The 18,341-nt window shown below is 39.5% G+C and overlaps 4 protein-coding genes across 8 annotated transcripts; 2 read left to right on the top strand and 2 right to left on the bottom strand.

Annotated features, from left to right (window-relative positions):
- Positions 1 to 149: 149 nt before the first annotated feature.
- Positions 150 to 3,260, bottom strand: LOC17885340 (pentatricopeptide repeat-containing protein At3g48810). 3 transcript variants are annotated; one of them, XM_023783051.1, is made up of 4 exons: positions 961 to 3,260; positions 711 to 788; positions 544 to 622; positions 150 to 462 (listed from the first exon to the last, which is right to left on the bottom strand). In XM_023783051.1, exon 1 carries the CDS (start codon positions 3,151 to 3,153, stop codon positions 1,195 to 1,197), a length of 1,959 nt encoding a protein of 652 aa, XP_023638819.1. In that variant the 5' UTR covers positions 3,154 to 3,260; the 3' UTR covers positions 150 to 462; positions 544 to 622; positions 711 to 788; positions 961 to 1,194. The 3 variants fall into 3 exon arrangements, with proteins under 3 accessions (XP_023638819.1, XP_023638820.1, XP_023638821.1); XM_023783052.1 differs by lacking the exon at positions 150 to 462 and having other exon boundaries at positions 480 to 788; XM_023783053.1 differs by lacking the exons at positions 150 to 462; positions 544 to 622; positions 711 to 788 and adding an exon at positions 855 to 871.
- Positions 3,261 to 3,446: 186 nt separating this feature from the next.
- LOC17884891 (protein bicaudal C homolog 1-A) lies at positions 3,447 to 5,263 on the top strand. 3 transcript variants are annotated; one of them, XM_006291504.2, is made up of 3 exons: positions 3,447 to 4,494; positions 4,707 to 4,790; positions 4,879 to 5,263. In XM_006291504.2, the coding sequence occupies exons 1-2, from the start codon at positions 3,651 to 3,653 to the stop codon at positions 4,769 to 4,771; spliced, it is 909 nt and encodes a 302-aa protein (XP_006291566.1). In that variant the 5' UTR covers positions 3,447 to 3,650; the 3' UTR covers positions 4,772 to 4,790; positions 4,879 to 5,263. The 3 variants fall into 3 exon arrangements, with proteins under 3 accessions (XP_006291566.1, XP_023637999.1, XP_023638000.1); XM_023782231.1 differs by having other exon boundaries at positions 4,707 to 5,263; XM_023782232.1 differs by lacking the exons at positions 4,707 to 4,790; positions 4,879 to 5,263 and having other exon boundaries at positions 3,448 to 4,672.
- A 925-nt stretch (positions 5,264 to 6,188) lies between these two features.
- LOC17887050 (long chain base biosynthesis protein 2b) lies at positions 6,189 to 9,531 on the bottom strand. The gene is made up of 12 exons (XM_006290925.2): positions 9,185 to 9,531; positions 9,014 to 9,079; positions 8,830 to 8,918; positions 8,512 to 8,657; positions 8,304 to 8,428; positions 8,123 to 8,216; positions 7,868 to 8,031; positions 7,571 to 7,732; positions 7,249 to 7,375; positions 6,976 to 7,142; positions 6,774 to 6,881; positions 6,189 to 6,533 (listed from the first exon to the last, which is right to left on the bottom strand). The coding sequence occupies exons 1-12, from the start codon at positions 9,308 to 9,310 to the stop codon at positions 6,438 to 6,440; spliced, it is 1,470 nt and encodes a 489-aa protein (XP_006290987.1). The 5' UTR covers positions 9,311 to 9,531; the 3' UTR covers positions 6,189 to 6,437.
- A 2,652-nt stretch (positions 9,532 to 12,183) lies between these two features.
- On the top strand, positions 12,184 to 18,268 carry LOC17887094. Its single transcript, XM_023782155.1, has 4 exons — positions 12,184 to 12,345; positions 12,947 to 13,157; positions 13,263 to 18,011; positions 18,118 to 18,268. The coding sequence occupies exons 1-3, from the start codon at positions 12,184 to 12,186 to the stop codon at positions 18,002 to 18,004; spliced, it is 5,115 nt and encodes a 1,704-aa protein (XP_023637923.1). The 3' UTR covers positions 18,005 to 18,011; positions 18,118 to 18,268.
- Positions 18,269 to 18,341: the final 73 nt, after the last annotated feature.

Raw genomic sequence — 18,341 nt, 5'->3', positions numbered from 1 at the left:
TCACATTATGTACTCTGCTTATGGATCATTAAATCAATCAATAGAGTCTAGGTTTGGTCTTTTCTATGCCATAAATTATAACTTTATTGCATTAAAACTAATCTTCTTTTAAAATTGAATCCCTCTTCTATTGCACTAGCTTAGGGATTGACCGATCGTTGAGGTGACAGTTTTCTGCTTAGTCTCTTGAGGTTGCTTTAGTATTGGTTCGTTTGTTATCCTGTTTTCCAATTTTTTCTTCAATAGGTATAATCATAGAAGACTATAATAGAATGGGAAGCTAGAGATTGTTGGTTCCATATGTCACTATAGAATATAAAGCAAATGTTATGTTCTTTGTACTCGTCTTACTAATCCCTGGCTTACGTTTTACTAATTACGAAATTAGATTAGTCGATTAATCGAGCAGCAGAAGAGTGTAAAGTGGTCTCAGCTCTCTCTTTGTTCCTACGAGCTGCATGACTAGGAGGAAATGAAAATGGTATACAAAAGTCAGTAAAATCTGAGTCCTAAAAGACAAGGAAAAGAGAGCGTAGAAAATACCTGACGGATCTTATGAACCAAAAAAAGTAGCTGAAGCAGAAAGTTACATTACATCTCTCAGTGATTCGAAATTCCCCTCCTAAATGTTCGTTAAAACCCAAACCTTAAATTCCAAATTTCATCAAGGGCTTCAGCCTTCAATACACAAATGAATATAAAACTCACACCTTTGCTAGAGTTTGGTTTCTCTCCCTGAGATCGTTAGAATCTAGGAACGAGCTTCTTGATGAACGGGGATCTTAAAACTGAAACAACAATTTATAATCATACATCAATACACATCTCTTCTATTAACCATCAGAAAGTTTAACCAATTTGTACGTCTTATCTGTAATCAAAGATATAATCATAGAATAAACGACTGCTGACCAAATAATCATTTACAACAGAAGAGCATCTGTCTTTATATTTCCTTACCAATCTCTCAGCAATGTATCTGTCAGATACCAAAACCAGTCGCCCGGTTCTTCTTGCTAGGATTGAAATGTTTGCTTGTGTTCTTAAAGGGTCCAATGAAGATCCACAAGCCAAGCTTCCATCCGACATGAGATTTCCATACATCCACACCGGACTTGATGCTTCTATTCATACAGAGAAGCAAATGGCTTCCAGACAGATTGAACAAGTTTAATTTTCCATATTGTAGACTGATCATGTGCTCAAGATGTCATCGAGAATAAAACATCGAACCAATACATTCCATGTAGCAATACTTGGGTCAATACCTTCACTTATCATCCTCTCAAGAAGAATCACTGCATCCTCCCTACAATTAGATCTGCATAGACCCCATAACACATTTGTGTAAGAGATTACATCAGGTCGCCACTTTCTTCTTCCACATGAAACTAGATCCAACATCTGGATTGCCCTCTCAGCTTTTCCTTGTTTGCAATATGCTAATAATATCATATTCATTGTTATCTCATCTGGAGATTTACCATCAACAATCATTTTTCCTACTAGTTGCAGAGCTGTCCCCGGTAAACCTGCATTGCATGATCCATGTAAAAGTGTGTTGTAAGTCGATAAGCTCCACTCCACACCTCTCATGAAGATCTCTCGGGTAAGACCATAAGCTTCTTCTATTCGGTTTGCCTTTGCAAGCCCATCCAGCAACTCATTATATGTTACAATGTTGGGAGGACATTTGTATTGCTGTTCCATGTGTCTGAACACTTTCTCAGCCCAGTCAAGCCTCCCAGCATCGCATAAACCTTTGATAAATGCGTTAAACGTTGGCACAGAAGGAGCACAGTTTTCTTTCGACATAATTTCTATAAGAGATTCAGCTTCTTTAAACTTGGAGTGCCTACAAAGAGCTTCAACCATGTTCGTATACACCACAACATTTGGGGAGCATCCATTAGTTAGCATCTTATTCCATATATAAACTGCACCCTCGAGGCTACCTCTTTTGGCAAAGCCGTTGATAAGAGAGCCATAGGTTCTGATGTTTGGAGAACATCTGTTTTCTTCCATGTGTGAAAAGACAGACAGAGCCTTTTCCATATTCCCATGGGAACAAAATCCTTGAATCAAAGTATTAAACGCTACAACATTCGGTTGTAACTCAAATTGTCTGATCATTCGGTTCCACGAGTCTAGAGCATCGACTGTCGTACCCTTTACAAAACAACCCTTCACAAAAGAACTCAATGTATGGATATTTGGATGACACCCTCGTTTCAACATCTGTGCCAGAAGCGAGAAAGCCAGCTCCAAATGACCAGAATTGCAAAGCACATTGATAAGTGTAGAATACGAGATAACATTAGGAGATATCCCCTTCTCCACCATTTCTCTCATCAGGTCAAACGCCCCTTTGTAATCATGGTCTTTGCATAACCCATTAATCAAAGCATTATACACGCTCACAACAGGTTCAAATCTTACTGCCAGCTCCCTACCTTCCTTCACCATACCAAGCTCGCACATCGATGAGATCACCGTAGTGTAGCTCACAGCATCAGGAGAACACCCTTTATTCGACATCTCCACCAGCAACTTCTTCGCACCATCTACCTTATTGTTCTTACACAAAGCCTTAAGAAGAATATTATACGTGAATACATTGGGCTCAAACCCATCTCTCTTCATATCTCTATAAACAGTATAAATCATCTGAATCCTATTCTCACCAAGTAGAGTATCCAAAACATGGTTATATATCTTAACAGAAGGATCACACCCGAACTCCTTAATCCTATAGAACATCTCCACAGCTCGTTCAGCCAAACCCACTTGCCTATATACACTAATAACACTGATAAACAAATCTTCAGAACAATGAAACCCTTGGAGTTTCATCTGCTGCAAAAGATACTGAACACTATCAACCTGACCATCCATCGCAAGTTTTCTGATCATCACCTCGAATGTGAAAGGTGTGTGCTTGAAAAGATTCGAATTGGCAACGGATTTGAAGAAATGCAAAGCTAAGGGAACACAAGACTCTTGTCTCAGCCTCTTTACCACATCTGATTCTTTAATCTCGTCATGTTTTGGAGCTTCCGTAAGGAGATTCACACTGAGATTTGTATTGAGTACAAATGGGATAAGTGGCTTTTGAACTTTCAATAGCAACGAACATCCTTCTTTCAGGTACATGACCGTGTTCTAAAGCGCCGCCGCGAATACACTCAAGTCGGAGAAAAAGGCGGAATTTTTTTGAAATGTCGATGTTGAGAAAACTTCTGCCAAAGCTAGGGCTCTGTAAAAATCGCAGGTCTCAGGATGAAGATGATAGTCAAATTGAATTAAACCTTTCCTGAACGGTAAGCATATATTTCTGAGGGATTAAAAAGGAAACTAACGAAAGTTGAGGGACTTGTTTATAAAATCTCTTTTAAAAAACTGTTAGTGTCTGCACAAACACACACGTGTCAGTAAGTAAACACCTCTCTTTCGTCTTCCTTGCTCGATTCTCCTGATGACGATTTCTCACATCCACTTCTGATTCCTTCAGATAAACCTAAAATAGCCTAAGCCAAAGACTTGCCCTTTCATATTCTCCAGTTACTTCCACGCTTGCTAAAATTCGCTCATGGCGGCTCCAATCTGAGAATTTTGAAATAAAGATACCAGGTTGCCTTGAGAAAAAAAAAATGGCGGAATTGCAGCCACTGGATGGTCAGCAAACAAACGGCGGCGTTATTCCTCCTCCGGCTTCAAGTTCAGTAGAAGTGACGGCGATTACAGCCGCGGGATCGAAACGATTGAGAAGACCAAGCGTTCGATTAGGCGAAATCGGCGGAGACCAGTACCAGCATCATCATCATAACCAAGCGGCGTCGGCGTACGATTCTCAGGGGAGGAAATCGAAATGGGCACCGGCGACGACGACGAGTGGTAATAGAAAAGATATGAGTAAATCGTCGAGGACGCGAACCCTAACGAATTTGAGTTCTGGGTACGATAATATCGGAACCCTAGATGATGAAAGAGAAGGAAATGTGGATCCTTTTGGTGTTGGGAGTTGGCGGGTCAAGAAACGGGTCGGGTCATCGACAACAGGAGCAGCGGCGAAGAGAGTTCGATCCAATTGGGTATCGAGAATTGGGGATGGGGATGATAAAATTAGTGGAGGGGAAGAATTGGAAGGTGGGTTTAGGGATTTTAGCAGAGAAGATTCAGAAAGTCCGATAAAGGAAGAGTCTTTGGATAGAGATGGTGGAGGTTTTTACGGTAGAAGAAGATATGAGAGTAACAATAGTAGTGGAAACAGAGAATTCGAGTCGAATATGGATGGAGGAGTTGGTGGTGGAGGAGGAAGAGAAGGGGTGAAGATTTGGCTACAAGAGTTAGGGTTAGGGAGATATTGGCCAATGTTTGAGATACATGAGGTTGATGAAGAAGTTTTGCCATTGTTGACATTGGAAGATCTTAAAGATATGGGGATTAATGCCGTTGGATCGAGGAGGAAGATGTTTTGTGCAATCCAGAAGCTTGGTAGGGAGTTCTCATGAGTGTGAGAGAGAATTTTGATCGATTAAAGAAGAAAAGAATTTGGTTTTTTGTGTTGTTCTTTTGTTTGTTGATGATAGTCAGTCATGGCAGAGTATAAGCTTGCAATGTTTTAAACCATAAAAGGCTTTTTTCCTCTATAGATTTTTCAATCGGTTCTATAGTTTCTTATCTTGATATTTATTGTTTGAATGTAGCATTAGGCACAGTAGTATTAGTAGAAGGAGAAGTGGGAAAAGAAGAGGATGATGAAGAAGAATAGTAGAAGAAGAAAGAAGAAGGTTCTTAACTCTTTGGTCTCACTTTTCTTCTCTTGAGATGGTCTTCATGGATGTTCTTGATGATAATAAGTATTTTGCAATCGAATAGGTGTTGCTATTTGCAGTAGAAGTTCAAGGAGAAGGAACGATTGTGTTAAGTCTAGCATTTTATTCACATTGTGGAAGTGTTTTGCTATCTCAATGTGTAGGAACAGGAACAACTAAGAAAAAGAAAATTAGACTTTTCATACTTGTGCCTACCTCTTTTCATCTGTGGAAACAGAGGAACCATAGGAGGCTAAAACCAGAAAGATTTCAGATCTGAGTCAACATGGGATTTTTTCCATGTGATTTATGTATAAGTTACAAATGCGATCAATAAGTTTGAAGTGGTGAACTCAACTCAACCATGAAGTTTTTTATGCTCTAACGTGGTTTTTCGAAAATATTATATACTGTTAGTTTGAACTTTGAAGTATTGCCATGTTTCTCTTCTTCTTGCTGTCTTTGGAGCTGCCGGTAAATATTTGATCCCGGTAAGGTCACCTGCTCTGCTCATAACCTGTCATAATTCAGAGAGGAACTATAAGCACAGTCCATTTTTTGGATTTAACCTTTTGGGGTAGATTCAAATCATATATACTATGCGGAGAATTTGTTAAGCCATCATGGAGTTTATCAACCTGGGGAGTGGGGCTTCCTACTACTTACAAGTGAAACGAATTGGAGAAGAACCTGAATATGATGATATAACCGTCTGATGTAGAAATCCTCATGCGCCAAGTAGATGGGTGCATACCCCCATATTAGGGTTGCTGGTGCGCCACCAATCTAAGATTCGTTGGAAGCAATCGCGGAGCTGACCAAAGGTGAAGAGCAAGCCGTAGCTAAAGTAGGTGGATACATCAGCAAGGTACGGGATCGTAACCATTGTTTCCAGCTCCACGTCGTCTTCTCCTCCAATCAACCTCTCACTAAAACCTCACCACCATGGATGGCCCTGTCTCTCCTCCAGTAAAGGCCCGTCCAAGAAACCAAATATGGTTTTTGACAACGTAGCAATACGGATGAAATTCTTGAAGATTTAAGATTTTATAGAATTGAAGATTTTAAGGACTTGATCACTCTGCGCAAGTTGTACGTAGAGGACCCGGAAATTTTTCTCGACAAGATTGGTCCCTAGCAATCTCTGGAACTATATCACAGGGCACCAATGTTTGTAGCAAGCTAGGTATCGAGAGCGGGTCCATAAAAGTTTAAGAGACTGAGCTATCCGACTCTGAATTCGTACGATATTTTTAGTTTACGAGATTCTAGTTTCTACGGCTTGTATTGTATAGTCGTGTGATATGGAAGACCAAAACAAATTATTTCGGAAATAATTCTAGTCCAACTAATCAGGACCCTTAGTTCGTGGAGTGAAGCAGAAGCACAAATGTCTTCGATAGCATCTGTAATTTTGGGCAACAATTTAAGAGGGAAACTATACAATTAACTCTTACAAAACCAAAAGAAAACAGGAATAAGGAAGAAGACAACAATCACATGTTTCACAAACAAGTAAGAGGACGACAAAACAAAGACAGACAGCCATGAAATTGTACGCTAATACGCTATAATTGATTGCTAGTCAAACCTCTTCCGGAAAGAAACTGATGCATTACTGTTTTAATCCAATTTTATCCCATTTTTGTCTTGGTCTTGCTTCTTTGGAGCTGCCGGAAAATATTTGATCCCGGTAAGGTCACCAGCTTTGCTTATAACCTGTCCATAACAAAGAGAGGATTAGAGAATGTGGTACGAATCCATTGAAATGATGAACTACAAGCAGAGTCCCTTTTTCAGGATTTAGCCTTTTGGGTAGATTCAAATCATGTATGTGATGCTGAGAATTTGTCAAAGCCTTCATGCAGTTCATCAGGGGATTCAGGTTTTCTACTATTACTAGGAGTTTACATGGTAAATGATATGGGAGAGAAAGCGACTAAAAGGAAGATTTCTTACCTGTAGGGCTTTAATGAGATCTTCTCTTGAGTGAGATGCTGATATGCAAATACGAGCTCTGGCTAGCAATAGAGGTGTAGCAGGGAAACCGACGACCACAACTGCCAACTGTTTACAATTTTTTAATATCCGTTAACATAAGAGGTGAATTTTCTTGTGTGAAAGCAAGTGAGATATTGCAGCAGAATTTAGAGACACTTACGTTTTCTCGCAAACATTCCCTTGAGAAGGCTGGGATTTTTGCTGGATTGTAAAGCATTATTGGCATGACTGGGGAATCATTGTCACCAAGAACCTCAAACCCCATCTTCTGCAACTCAGCCCTGAAAAAGTTACTGTTCTCCCTTATTCTAGCTAATTTTTGTGCACCTGCGAAGGTTTTTTAAAAAAGAATTTGAAACTGAAACTTGAGAGTATGAAGCTCAAAGAGCAAAAGAGTTACAGCAAGAAGAGCAAAAAGAAAGTGCAAAGATACCTCTGTTTGAACCGTCCTCTCCAAGGATAACTTTTATGGCCGATATGATTTGCTGTGCGGAGGGAGTTGAAATTGAAGTTGCGTACAGGTGAGCAGGGCAATGGTACTTCAAATATTGGATGAGGTCCTAGAAAAGTTGAAAACACAATATGCTGTAAAGCCTTTGGTTAATTTTGAGATGAAGTGTACTATTTGCCTAAAGAATCACGTTGTCTGTTGTGTAGATACAGAATGGTCCAACTTATGATTTACCACAACAATATAAACCACGGAAATGTGAAACAATAGATCAGTGAGTGAGAACAAAAATATAACTGCTAACCTTGGATCCGGCAATATAGCCACCGCAAGACCCGAAAGATTTTGTGAAAGTTCCCATCATTATGTCTACATCAGCAGTGTCAACTCCCAGGAGTTCACAAACACCCCTTCCTGTCTTGCCAATTGCTCCAATGCTGTGAGCTTCGTCCAAGTAAACATATGCCTGATACAAGGATATGCAAGAAGTTAAGTTACACATATGACAACCAAGTCTGATTTTGGAAATGATAATATAGTTGATCGAGTTCTTTCTCTCATTCATGTTGAGCACAAAAGATGGTATACCATGTTACCTCACCTTATACTTCTTGCAAATTGAGACAATCTCGGGCAGATGACAAATTTCCCCTTCCATGCTGTAGATACCCTCAACAACAACAATAATTTTCTTCCACGGTCTGTGTGTCCTCGGTTGTCCCTCAGCGATTTGTTCTTTCAATACTTTTTCCAAATGAGCAGGTGCTGCGAAGCAATCAACAAGATATCATAAAGATGATATGCCACCCAGTTAATTGGCAAAAAATCTGGAAAGTGGAGCATGAGAAATGCTTACTGTTGTGTTGGAAAACACGGATAGTGGCTCCAGAACCTCGAGCACCATTGACAATTGAAGTATGGTTCAAAGAATCGCTAATTATCAACCCTCCCTGTATACATGGCAATAGGTAAGCTACTAAAACATAGGTTATGGAAGTAACATAAGGGTTCATCACAAGGTGTAGCAACATACATACCTTTCCAATCAAGACAGGAATGATAGCCGAGTTTGTTGCATAACCCATGCCAAAGACAACAGCAGCAGGTTGTCCCACATATTTAGCAACACATTCCTCAAGTTCTGCATGCACAGATGTAGTTCCTGATGGCAGAAACAACCGATGTCAGGCAACAACAAACAGAGAGTTTGTTCAAAACCTAATACACAAAGACGACACTCGGTACCTGCATCAACACGAGAGCTACATGTACTAGCTGAAAATTTCTTCAAAGACTCGATAACACGAGGCGTGCAATATTCATCAAAAGAACCAAATCCAAGATAATTGTAGGACCCCAGATTAAGGCACCTGCTAGTCTTTGTTGTTCGCCTGCACAGAGTTGCAACCAAAAGGTTTATTATATGACATCCTCACATAGGTGACAAAAATCTCAATTCTATAGCTTATAAGATCAATCTTTATATTTGGTTTCCTTATCTCCTAACATGACCATAGAAACAACAATTGTTCAATAGAAAAAAGCAGAGGAAGGCAGACTGACTTAAGCGTCTTATTGTTGTCGTCAGAGACTCTCTCAACCACATCAACCCAGGCATCAGGTGCACTTGATATAGGACGTCCAAAACAGTCCTTTACACAAATAATAACATTGAAGGTTTAAGAATCAAACACCAAACAAAGAGTCCATAAACAAACAATACTCCACAAAAATGACGAGATTGAACCTGAATACGATGATACAATCGTCTGATGTAGAAATCCTCATGCGCCAAGCAGATCGGTGCGTATCCCTATACAGATAATAGAAATTAGAAACGTTAAAAAGATCCACAAGCGATTTCAATGGCGGAAATGGAATCAAATCATCATTTGAGTGGAGAGAAATGAAAAAAAACCTGGAGATTGTTGGTGCGCCACCAATCGAAGATAAGGCGAGAGTAATCGCGAAGCTGGCCAAAGGCGAAGAGCAAGCCGTAGCTGAAATACGTTGATACAGCTGTAAGGTATGGGATCGTAATCATTGTTTCAGCTCCGGCGTCGTCTTCTTCTTCTTCTCCGAACGATTCTCTCTCCCTCTGATATCTCTCTCGCTCCCTAGCTTTGAGTTTGAATTGAACGATGAGATCTGGAAAATTCAGCGCCTGCTCTCACGCGAGAGAGAAGAGACGAGAAGAGGAGAGAGAGAGAGAGATTTGAATTCAACCTTTGTTCTTCGTCCCTTTCGTCGAAGAATCGGATCATTAAACCAATCATCTTCGCTTCTTCGGTTTTTGTTTTTTTTTTCAGTTTTTTTTTTTTTAATTTGGACCGTAGAGGACTATTCAATTGAACGGTAAATAAATATTATCCTAACCACAAATTATTTAATTTACTCAAATTATCAATACCTTTTTACTCTTATAAACTACGACATTCGAGTGTTATAAAAAAAACTACTAGATTCGAATAGTTAACATTTTGACCATTTATTGAAGAATAAAAAATAATATGCAAAAACAGAAGTGGATTTAGGGTTTATTAAACAAAAACATTCTATGAGATGAGACAGTCTCTGCAACTGTCGGGTTCAACGACGACTCTCTAACCTTCTCGCAAAATCATGGAGTCTAAAGGCAGAGTTTGTAATTAAGCACCAAAGTCGAATCTAGTATAAAGTTGTTGTGCTGTTTCCACTTGAACCTTCGGAATCACGATTCAGTCACAAGTGGTTCTGTTCCACGGAACCTTGGTACGCACCAGGCCACTTCTCTCTCAAGGGCAGAGTCAAGCTTTAAGGTAATCCGATCTTCGCTTCGTCATTTTTTCACGACCACTAAGATTTAATCATGTCTTCTTTCATTAGTGTGGTTTTAGTAATCATATATGTCTTTGTCTTCACTCATCTTCTTCATTCCACGAATCCATGGATCATAAAATGTTAGTTACATGATTCATGTGTGTGTGAGAGAATTGAAATGAAATAGAACTTTTATTCTTTATCGATGTCTTCCAACATTTCTAACTTTGATGGTTCCAATTTTATCCCAAACCATTGTGTTCCTTCGTCATGTTAGTTTTCTTTAATGATTATATAAATTTATAATAATTGGCCTGGGTTCGTTATATTTCTTAGTTAAGAGAGAATATACATTTGTACTGGTAAATATATATGTTTTTGATGGTGCAACGTACCATTATATTCCTTTTTAAAAAAATGTTTGTAGTGATACCCATCGATATGGAGAAGATTGATCGGAAAAATGTAACAAGCAATATAAAGCAAGAGAAATCTTCGCAACGTTCCAGTACTCGTCATCATCAGAAACAAGATCCGGCGTGGAACTATGTTTGTGAAACTGTTGATTTAAGAGGGAAAAAAGTTATAGTTTGTGACTTTTGTGGTAAATAATACGGTGGAATTGAAATAAACAGAATGAAACATCACTTGGCTGGGTCGAAAGGAACCAGACGTGCATGCCCGAATGTTTCTTCCAAGGTTCAACAGTCTATGAGAAAATCACTGGAAGATAACGAAGAGAAACCCAAGGAAATAGTCGTTGTCGATCTTGAAATGCAAGACGATGAAGTTGATCATGTTGGCCAACGTTCTCACCAATCTTGCACTTCTTCAACTCGAAAGAGAAAGGTTAGTTTAATTAGTACCTACTTATACATTTGTAGTTTATAAAAAAAATAGTTTAGAATATTAAACCACAATCTACTGACTACGATACATGTAGTTATTATGTATAACAAACAATTAGCAAGAGAGGATTCTATGGTACGGTATATGACAAATGACAATTGCATCAGATTAATAAAAGATGGTCGGTAAAAATATATACAGATCGATACTTCCATAGAGGCCAGTTAATAAATCTAGTCAACCAAAAAAAATCAACTGTTTTTCCAACTGAAGTGGTCAATGAAAAGTCAACGGTTTTTTTTTCTTAAAACAAAAAGTAACAAAAAAATATATATATTAAAATTATTGGAAATGTGGTTTTAGCATCTTCAGGTTAACATGACTGGAACCAAGTACTAGGGATATTCGTTTAAAACAACTTCTAATATAAAAAATTCGATCAATTCGGAATACATAAAGAGTAGATAATACCAAATCTACACAAAATATGTAGTAAATCGGGAAAAAGTTAAAAGATTGTTCTCCCAAAAAAATTAAGAAAATGAGGCATATATAAAACATCAAACTCTGTCCATTGAGTAAAGGGATTCGCAGATGCTTCTTGCTAAAGAACAAATGGCTCGATGTTACCATGGAATAAAACCCTAACTTACCTCTCAAGCTCGTTCTTGAAATCATTGAGTTCTACCCTAACTTATCGATTGTGAGTGTTTTTACTCCCACCATCGTACATGCATCATCTAGTATATAATGTTTTTTTGTGACTGATAATAATTTGATCACATGCTTTTATATAAATTGCATTCATCTTTAAATGTTTTTTGAATTGTTTTTCTTTTTCTGTTCAAACAAAGTTGGACTAGTATAGGAAAGATCTAAGTTTAAAACCGACAAGAATTAAATTGGAAAAATAAAATGAAGTGGTTGATTGGTTATGTCGATTATACATTGTAATCTCCTCTCATTATGAATGAAAAATGTTTCACACTTTGAAAGATACTTAGATTTACGAAGTTGCATAGCTTTTTCTTGAAAATTAAAACAAGAGTACAATATGTGTCTTTTGGTTAGCCAATAAAATGTTAGTCTTTTGGTTTTCCCTGTACAAATAAAGAGTGTCACATCATCATCGTTATAACGAAACTTCTTAGTTCCTAAGTTTACCTTCCCTATGAAGTTTTCCTTTCTCTCTTTAAATCTCCTCACTTCTTCTCTCACTCGTTTCCACATTTGCAGAGAGAAACCAAAACCAAACCTAGAATAGTAACAATGGCGGAATCTGCTAAGCAACACATTGATCGTATCCGCAAGACCAAGTTTTCAATCGGCGGAGCTGAGAACCCGTTGACGGAGGATCTTCATCAAGCTGTGAAGAACCTCTCCGCTGAGCTCTATGCTAAAGATGTTCACTTCCTCATGGAACTCATCCAAGTACGTTTTTTTTTTTTAACTCTCTCTTACTCTGTTGCCTCTGTCTCGGCATGTATTTCTCTGTTTCTCTGTCCATTTTTTGTGATCGTGTTTCCGGTCTTGCTCAGTTTTCTCTAGGGTTTTGTGCTCTTTTCCCGAGAAAAAATCTTGAATCGAAATGTTGAATTTTCATACTTTTCCCCGCGATATTTTCTCTGTGATTTTTTTATGTTTTTGCGTATGCAAGTCTGATTTAAGAGAATGAATTAACCTGATCTTGGTTTTGGAAAAATGTTGAACCAGAACCGGAACTAAACCAAACCAAACTAAACCGTTTACATTCTACTTGGTTTGTCCTGTATTCAAGCAGTTTCATATCCTGTCAGCTTAGTTTTCATGAAAGAATCATGTTTGCTCTAAGTCTTAGCGCACACACACGCTAAAAGGATAGCTACTAGAAATGGGTTTTGATGTGTTGATATGCTACAAATATGCTACAAATATAATGCTCTCAAATCAATGTATAGTCTGCTTGCATAAGCATTAGATGTTTTTATGCTTTTGTTCTAATGCTAAGCATTAATTTTTGCTTATTATTATTATTTTTTTTTTGAGTTCTCAGAATGCTGAGGATAATGAGTATCCGGAAGGTATTGATCCATCTCTTGAGTTTGTGATAACATCTGAGGATATCACATGCACCGGAGCTCCAGCCACTCTTCTTATCTTTAACAATGAGAAAGGTTTCTCTGAGAGAAACATTGAGTCTATTTGTAGTGTTGGACGCTCCACCAAGAAAGGAAACCGGAAGCGAGGTTATATCGGAGAGAAGGGTATATGTTTAGTCTTTTGCCTTATACCAATATGACACTTCAAGAAAAAACACTAGTTTCAAAGACTCTTATTTTTACATTTTTGTTCTGTTTTAAACTTGGCAGGAATTGGTTTCAAGAGTGTGTTTCTGATCACCTCACAGCCGTATATTTTCAGCAATGGCTATCAAATTCGCTTTAATGAGGCACCTTGCAGCCACTGCAGCCTTGGCTACATTGTTCCTGAGTGGGTTGAGCAGCACCCTTCTCTTGTTGATATACAAAGGATGCATGGTTCGGGTTCCTCTCTCCCGAAAACAACCATAATCTTGCCTTTGAAGAGTGACAAAATAAAGCCGGTGAAAGAACAGCTTTCGAATGTTCATCCTGAGGTGTTGCTATTTTTGTCAAAGATCAAACGTCTCTCCATCAGAGAATACTGCCAAGATCCTAGGCTCAGCACTGTGAACTCAATAGGGATTGTGAGTGAGACTAATTTTGTCACGAGGAAGAGCATTGACGCTGAATCTTACACAATACATCTCTCAGCTTCTGAAAAAGGGAGAAACTCAGAACAGGAATGCTCTTACTATATGTGGAGGCAAAAGTTTCCTGTAAAACATGAGCACCGTGTAGACAGGAGAAGTGAGGTTGATGATTGGGTGATCACTTTGGCATTTCCTTTTGGAGAACGTCTTGGCCGAGGAAATAGCTCTCCTGGTATCTATGCGTTTCTTCCCACTGAGATGGTAACGAACTTCCCCTTCATCATTCAAGCTGATTTTATCCTTGCTTCGTCTAGAGAAACTATCCTGTTGGATGATATATGGAACCAAGGGATTCTCAGCTGTGTCTCTACAGCTTTTGTGAATGCATTCACCTCCTTGGTGAAGAAGACTGAAGCTCCTGTGTCTAGCTTGGTGCCTACTTTTAGGTTCTTGCCTGTTAAGCAGTCTTCTTACCCACAGCTGAATGTTGTCAGAGAATCCATCAGGGGGAAGGTTTCTGCAGAGGAAATTGTGCCAAGCATATCACATTTGGGACAGAAGTTTTTCCACAGGCCGTGTGAAGTTGGTCGGCTCATTCCTGCTTTCTGGGACATCTTGGAGAAAGCGAGAGAAGAAGGTGCGAGCTTGCAGAATATATCATCACATGGGATCTACATTCTGGATTCCTCGTTTGATAGAACAGAATATGATAACGTTCTGGAGTTCTTGGGTTTGAAGCAGGTTGGTAACGAGTGGTATGTAAAATGCATTCAGGGCTGTAATCTCGTGACAACTGTATCAGAAGGTACGTATGTGGAGGTTCTACTCTTCATCGCTGAGAATTGGCAGTCTAGATTTCAGAATACAAACATGGCGAAAGTTCCGCTTATCAAGTATGTTGTCCAAAAGGGAGTGGGTTCTCTTAGCAGTTTGGCAGGTTTTAGTCCACGGACTCTTTGCTTATCCACAGAGAAGAACCAGGCATGGCTACTTGATTGGAACGATGAGTTCAGATGCATGTATAACTTTGGTTTCATGCCTCAAACAACGCGGACAGCTTTCAAAGCCTGCTCCAAGAAGGAAACGATAGTTAATTGGCTCAAAGAGAACATAAAGGTCGTCAATCTTAGTATCTCTGACTATGCAAAACGTCTCCGGGAGAATCTTAATGGAGACAAGAGGCTTGTGGTTGCATATGCACACTTCCTCCATCATTCTATCTCAAAAGATGTTTTGTCAGAAGAAGAGGCTGTTAAATGCTGCAAAGACATGCCGCTTGTGGACAACTATAAGAATGTCAACACAAACAGGAATGGGGTTCTTGTTCCGGCTAGCGTTGGTAAATGGGTCAGCTTAGTTGGCTCCAATCCATGGAGACACAATGGCTATATTGAACTGTCAGAAGAGTATTTATCGTTTGACAGGTTTGCTGGTCTGCGGTCTAACAAGAGTGACCTTCTCGAGTTCCTGAAATATTATGTTAAGGCTGGAGATATACCTGATATAGAACCTCCAAATGCTGCTATACCGGCTTTGTCAGGTTCTCTTAAAAAGGAGAACGTTCTGTTGCTGTTGGAGTGGATCAAGTGGAATAGACGTGCTCTTGGTTCCAATTTTTTGGGATCTGTTAGAGGAGGAAGCTGGTTGAGAACAACAATGAATGGTATCTCTGATTACCGTCCGCCTTGTCAGTCGTTTTACCATACTTCATCATGGGGAAGTATTCTGCAGAACGGATCAATCCTTGTTGATATTCCGCTGGTCGATAGAAGCTTCTATGGGAAAGAGATTGAGAACTACAAAGATGAGCTTAAAACCGCTGGTGTTATGTTTGAGTTTAGTGAAGCTTGTACATTTGTTGGCAACCACCTAATGAGTTTAACTGAGACTTCAACGCTGTCAAGCGCAAACGTGTTCTCCATTCTGAAATTTATTAGGTACTTGAGAGAGAAGCGACTCCCACCAGATGATTTCATCGATGCCGTCAAATATGGTCAATGGCTGAAGACAACTTCTGGTTACAGATCTCCAGATGGAGCTGTTTTGTTTAGCCAAGAGTGGAAAGCTGCGTCGCTTATCAGTGATATCCCATTCATTGACAGAGATTTCTACGGTGAAGTTAGCCTCAATGGTTTCAAGGAAGAGCTTAAGTTGCTTGGCGTCGTAGTTGAGCTCCCTAATAATCACAGCCTCGTCGTTTCTCATTTGAATACTTCAAAGCTGAATTATCTGACACCTGATGCAATGCTCTTAGTACTTGAATGCTTGCGTCATTTGAGTCCTCAAAAGCTGATCAATGCCCTGAGAAATTCTCAAGGCTTCAGGACAAAGAAGAATGGGTTTAAATCGCCTGCTGAGTGTTTCATACCTGATCCAGAGTGGAGTTGCCTTTTATCTGTTTTTGATTGCTTCCCTTTGATGGACGATGATTTCTATGGAAGCAGAATCTTTTCCTACAAAGAAGAATTGAAGCAGATTGGTGTTAAGCTTCAGTTTGAAGATGCTGTGAGAGAGTTTTTGCGCACATTCAAACAGAAAGCTACCTCCTCTGGGCTAACTCGAAGTACCGCCTCGTCTCTTTTATCTTGCTACAGGAAGCTCATGGACAGTAGTCACAAAATGCCTGCAGAACTTATGAGCAGCTTAAAAGATTTTCAATGGCTGCATACCAAACTTGGCGATTTCCGTGCACCAAAGGACTGTATTCTCTTTGATTCAGACTGGGAACATCTCCGCCTCATAGCGAATCTTCCCTTTATCGATGACAGCTCCAACTGGTATGGCAAGAGTATCCACGATTACAAGAAAGAGCTCAAGGACTTGGGTGTTACAGTTGAGCTGAAAGAAGGTATGAGCCATGTGGTTAGCTCTCTAAGTCTCCCTGATCCATCTCGCATCACTCCTGCAAGCGCACTGTCTCTTGTTAAGTGCATCAGTTTCTTGCTTAAAGATAGATTCAGTGACCTCTTTAAAAACTTTCTTGAAAAAGTTTCTGGTAAATGGTTGAAGACACATGCTGGTTACCGCAGTCCCAGTGAGTGTCTCTTGTTTGATAGCAGCTGGAAGTTAGAGCCGCGTGATGGTCCATTCATCAACGAAGAGTATTATGGCACAGAGCTCAAATCGTTCAGACAAGAGCTTATTAATATAGGAGTTGGTCATGATTCAGCTAAAGCTTGCCAGTTGCTTGCTAGTCACGTCTATGCTCATTCTGATTCTGATAGTATCTCTCGGATATATGGATTTCTCAGTGAAGCTAAATGGAAACCTGAGGAAGATGCGTCTCTAGACCGGATTTGGATACCGAGCGATGAGAAATGGGTTGATGTTTCTAGCTGCGTTCTCTATGACAACGATAAGCTGTTTGGTTCAAAGCTCAATGTTCTTGAAAACTATTACAAGGATCAGGACGTTGTCAAGCTCTTTGCCTTCTTCTCGTCTGTGTTTAAAGTGAGAGTCAACCCGTCCATTGAAGATTACTGTGGTCTGTGGAAATATTGGGAGAGAACGAAGGACAGTTTGTCAAATGATGAGTGTTGTGCGTTTTGGAGTTTCGTTGTGGAACACAACACATTTAGAGCTAAGAAGCTCCTCTCTGAATCGTTTTCGCGTTTGCCTGTACACGCATTAGATTGCAACACCGATGAAGGAGTCATGTTGGCTAACATAAGCGACGTGTTCATAGCTGATGACTTGCTCATTAAAGATCTCTTTATCAATTCCCCTGTTTTCGTTTGGTATCCAACTCCAAGCACCCCTGCATTGTCCCGAACCAAGCTTGTTGAGCTTTACAGACAGATTGGTGTTAAAGAGATCTCCAAATGCGTTACCATCACAGAAGCTGAACTAAGCGGAGTCAAAAACGAGCAGCAAGAGGTCGGCGAGTCAAAGAATAATCTGATAGGACCAGCGCTTGTGAAGCTGATTCTTGGATTCCTCTCTGATCCATCTCTCAAGGTGGAAGCTGAGGAACGTTCAAGAATTATAAAGAGCCTTGTTGACCTCGACGTTAAAGAAACTTTGGAGGCTATCACGACGGAGTATACTCTGAATCTTCCTTCTAAGGGAGAGAAGCTGATGGCAAAGGCTAAAAGGATGATAAGGTGGGAGAGAGAGGAAGGAGTGGTTTATGCAGAGAAGTTGGAGAAAGCTTGTGGGAAAAGAAAGGTTTTGGAGTACGCCACTTGTTTCGCTGAGGTGATTGCAAAGGGAGTAATGTGGGAGAGAGAGGATCTGATCGGACGGCTATCAGAGCTTGTGAAGATGGCTTACTTGGTTGATTTAGATGAAGAGGCTTTAGAGTTTCTGATGAAGTCCAAGAACCTTCAAGTTTATGAAGAAGATGAGAAACTCATCTCAGATGAATTCTCTCTCAAGTAACTCAAAGGTACGTAAATGGCAATTCTAGTTTTATGTTTCTAATTTTGCTCTATGGACTATAGGTTAATTTCTGCTTCTGTAAGTTTATGAATACTTTTTCTTCTTTTTTGCAGGTTTCCTCTATCTGGAGTAACCACATGGATGTTCTCTATCTATTCTCTATGCCTTCGTCTCATTTGTCTTTATTTTGGTATTTGGAGCTTTGTGACATCATGACTCTTTTGATGATACAACTATTGAAAATGAAATGTTTCAGTCGTTTCCTCTATCTCAAGTAACCACAGAGATGTTCTCTATCTATGCCCTATCTCGTTTATGTATTTATTTTGGTATTTGA

The sequence above is a fragment of the Capsella rubella genome, unplaced genomic scaffold, assembly GCF_000375325.1.
Source record: "Capsella rubella cultivar Monte Gargano unplaced genomic scaffold, Caprub1_0 scaffold_5, whole genome shotgun sequence".
NCBI classification, from domain to species: domain Eukaryota; kingdom Viridiplantae; phylum Streptophyta; class Magnoliopsida; order Brassicales; family Brassicaceae; genus Capsella; species Capsella rubella.
This window is presented reverse-complemented; position numbering and strand designations above follow the sequence as displayed.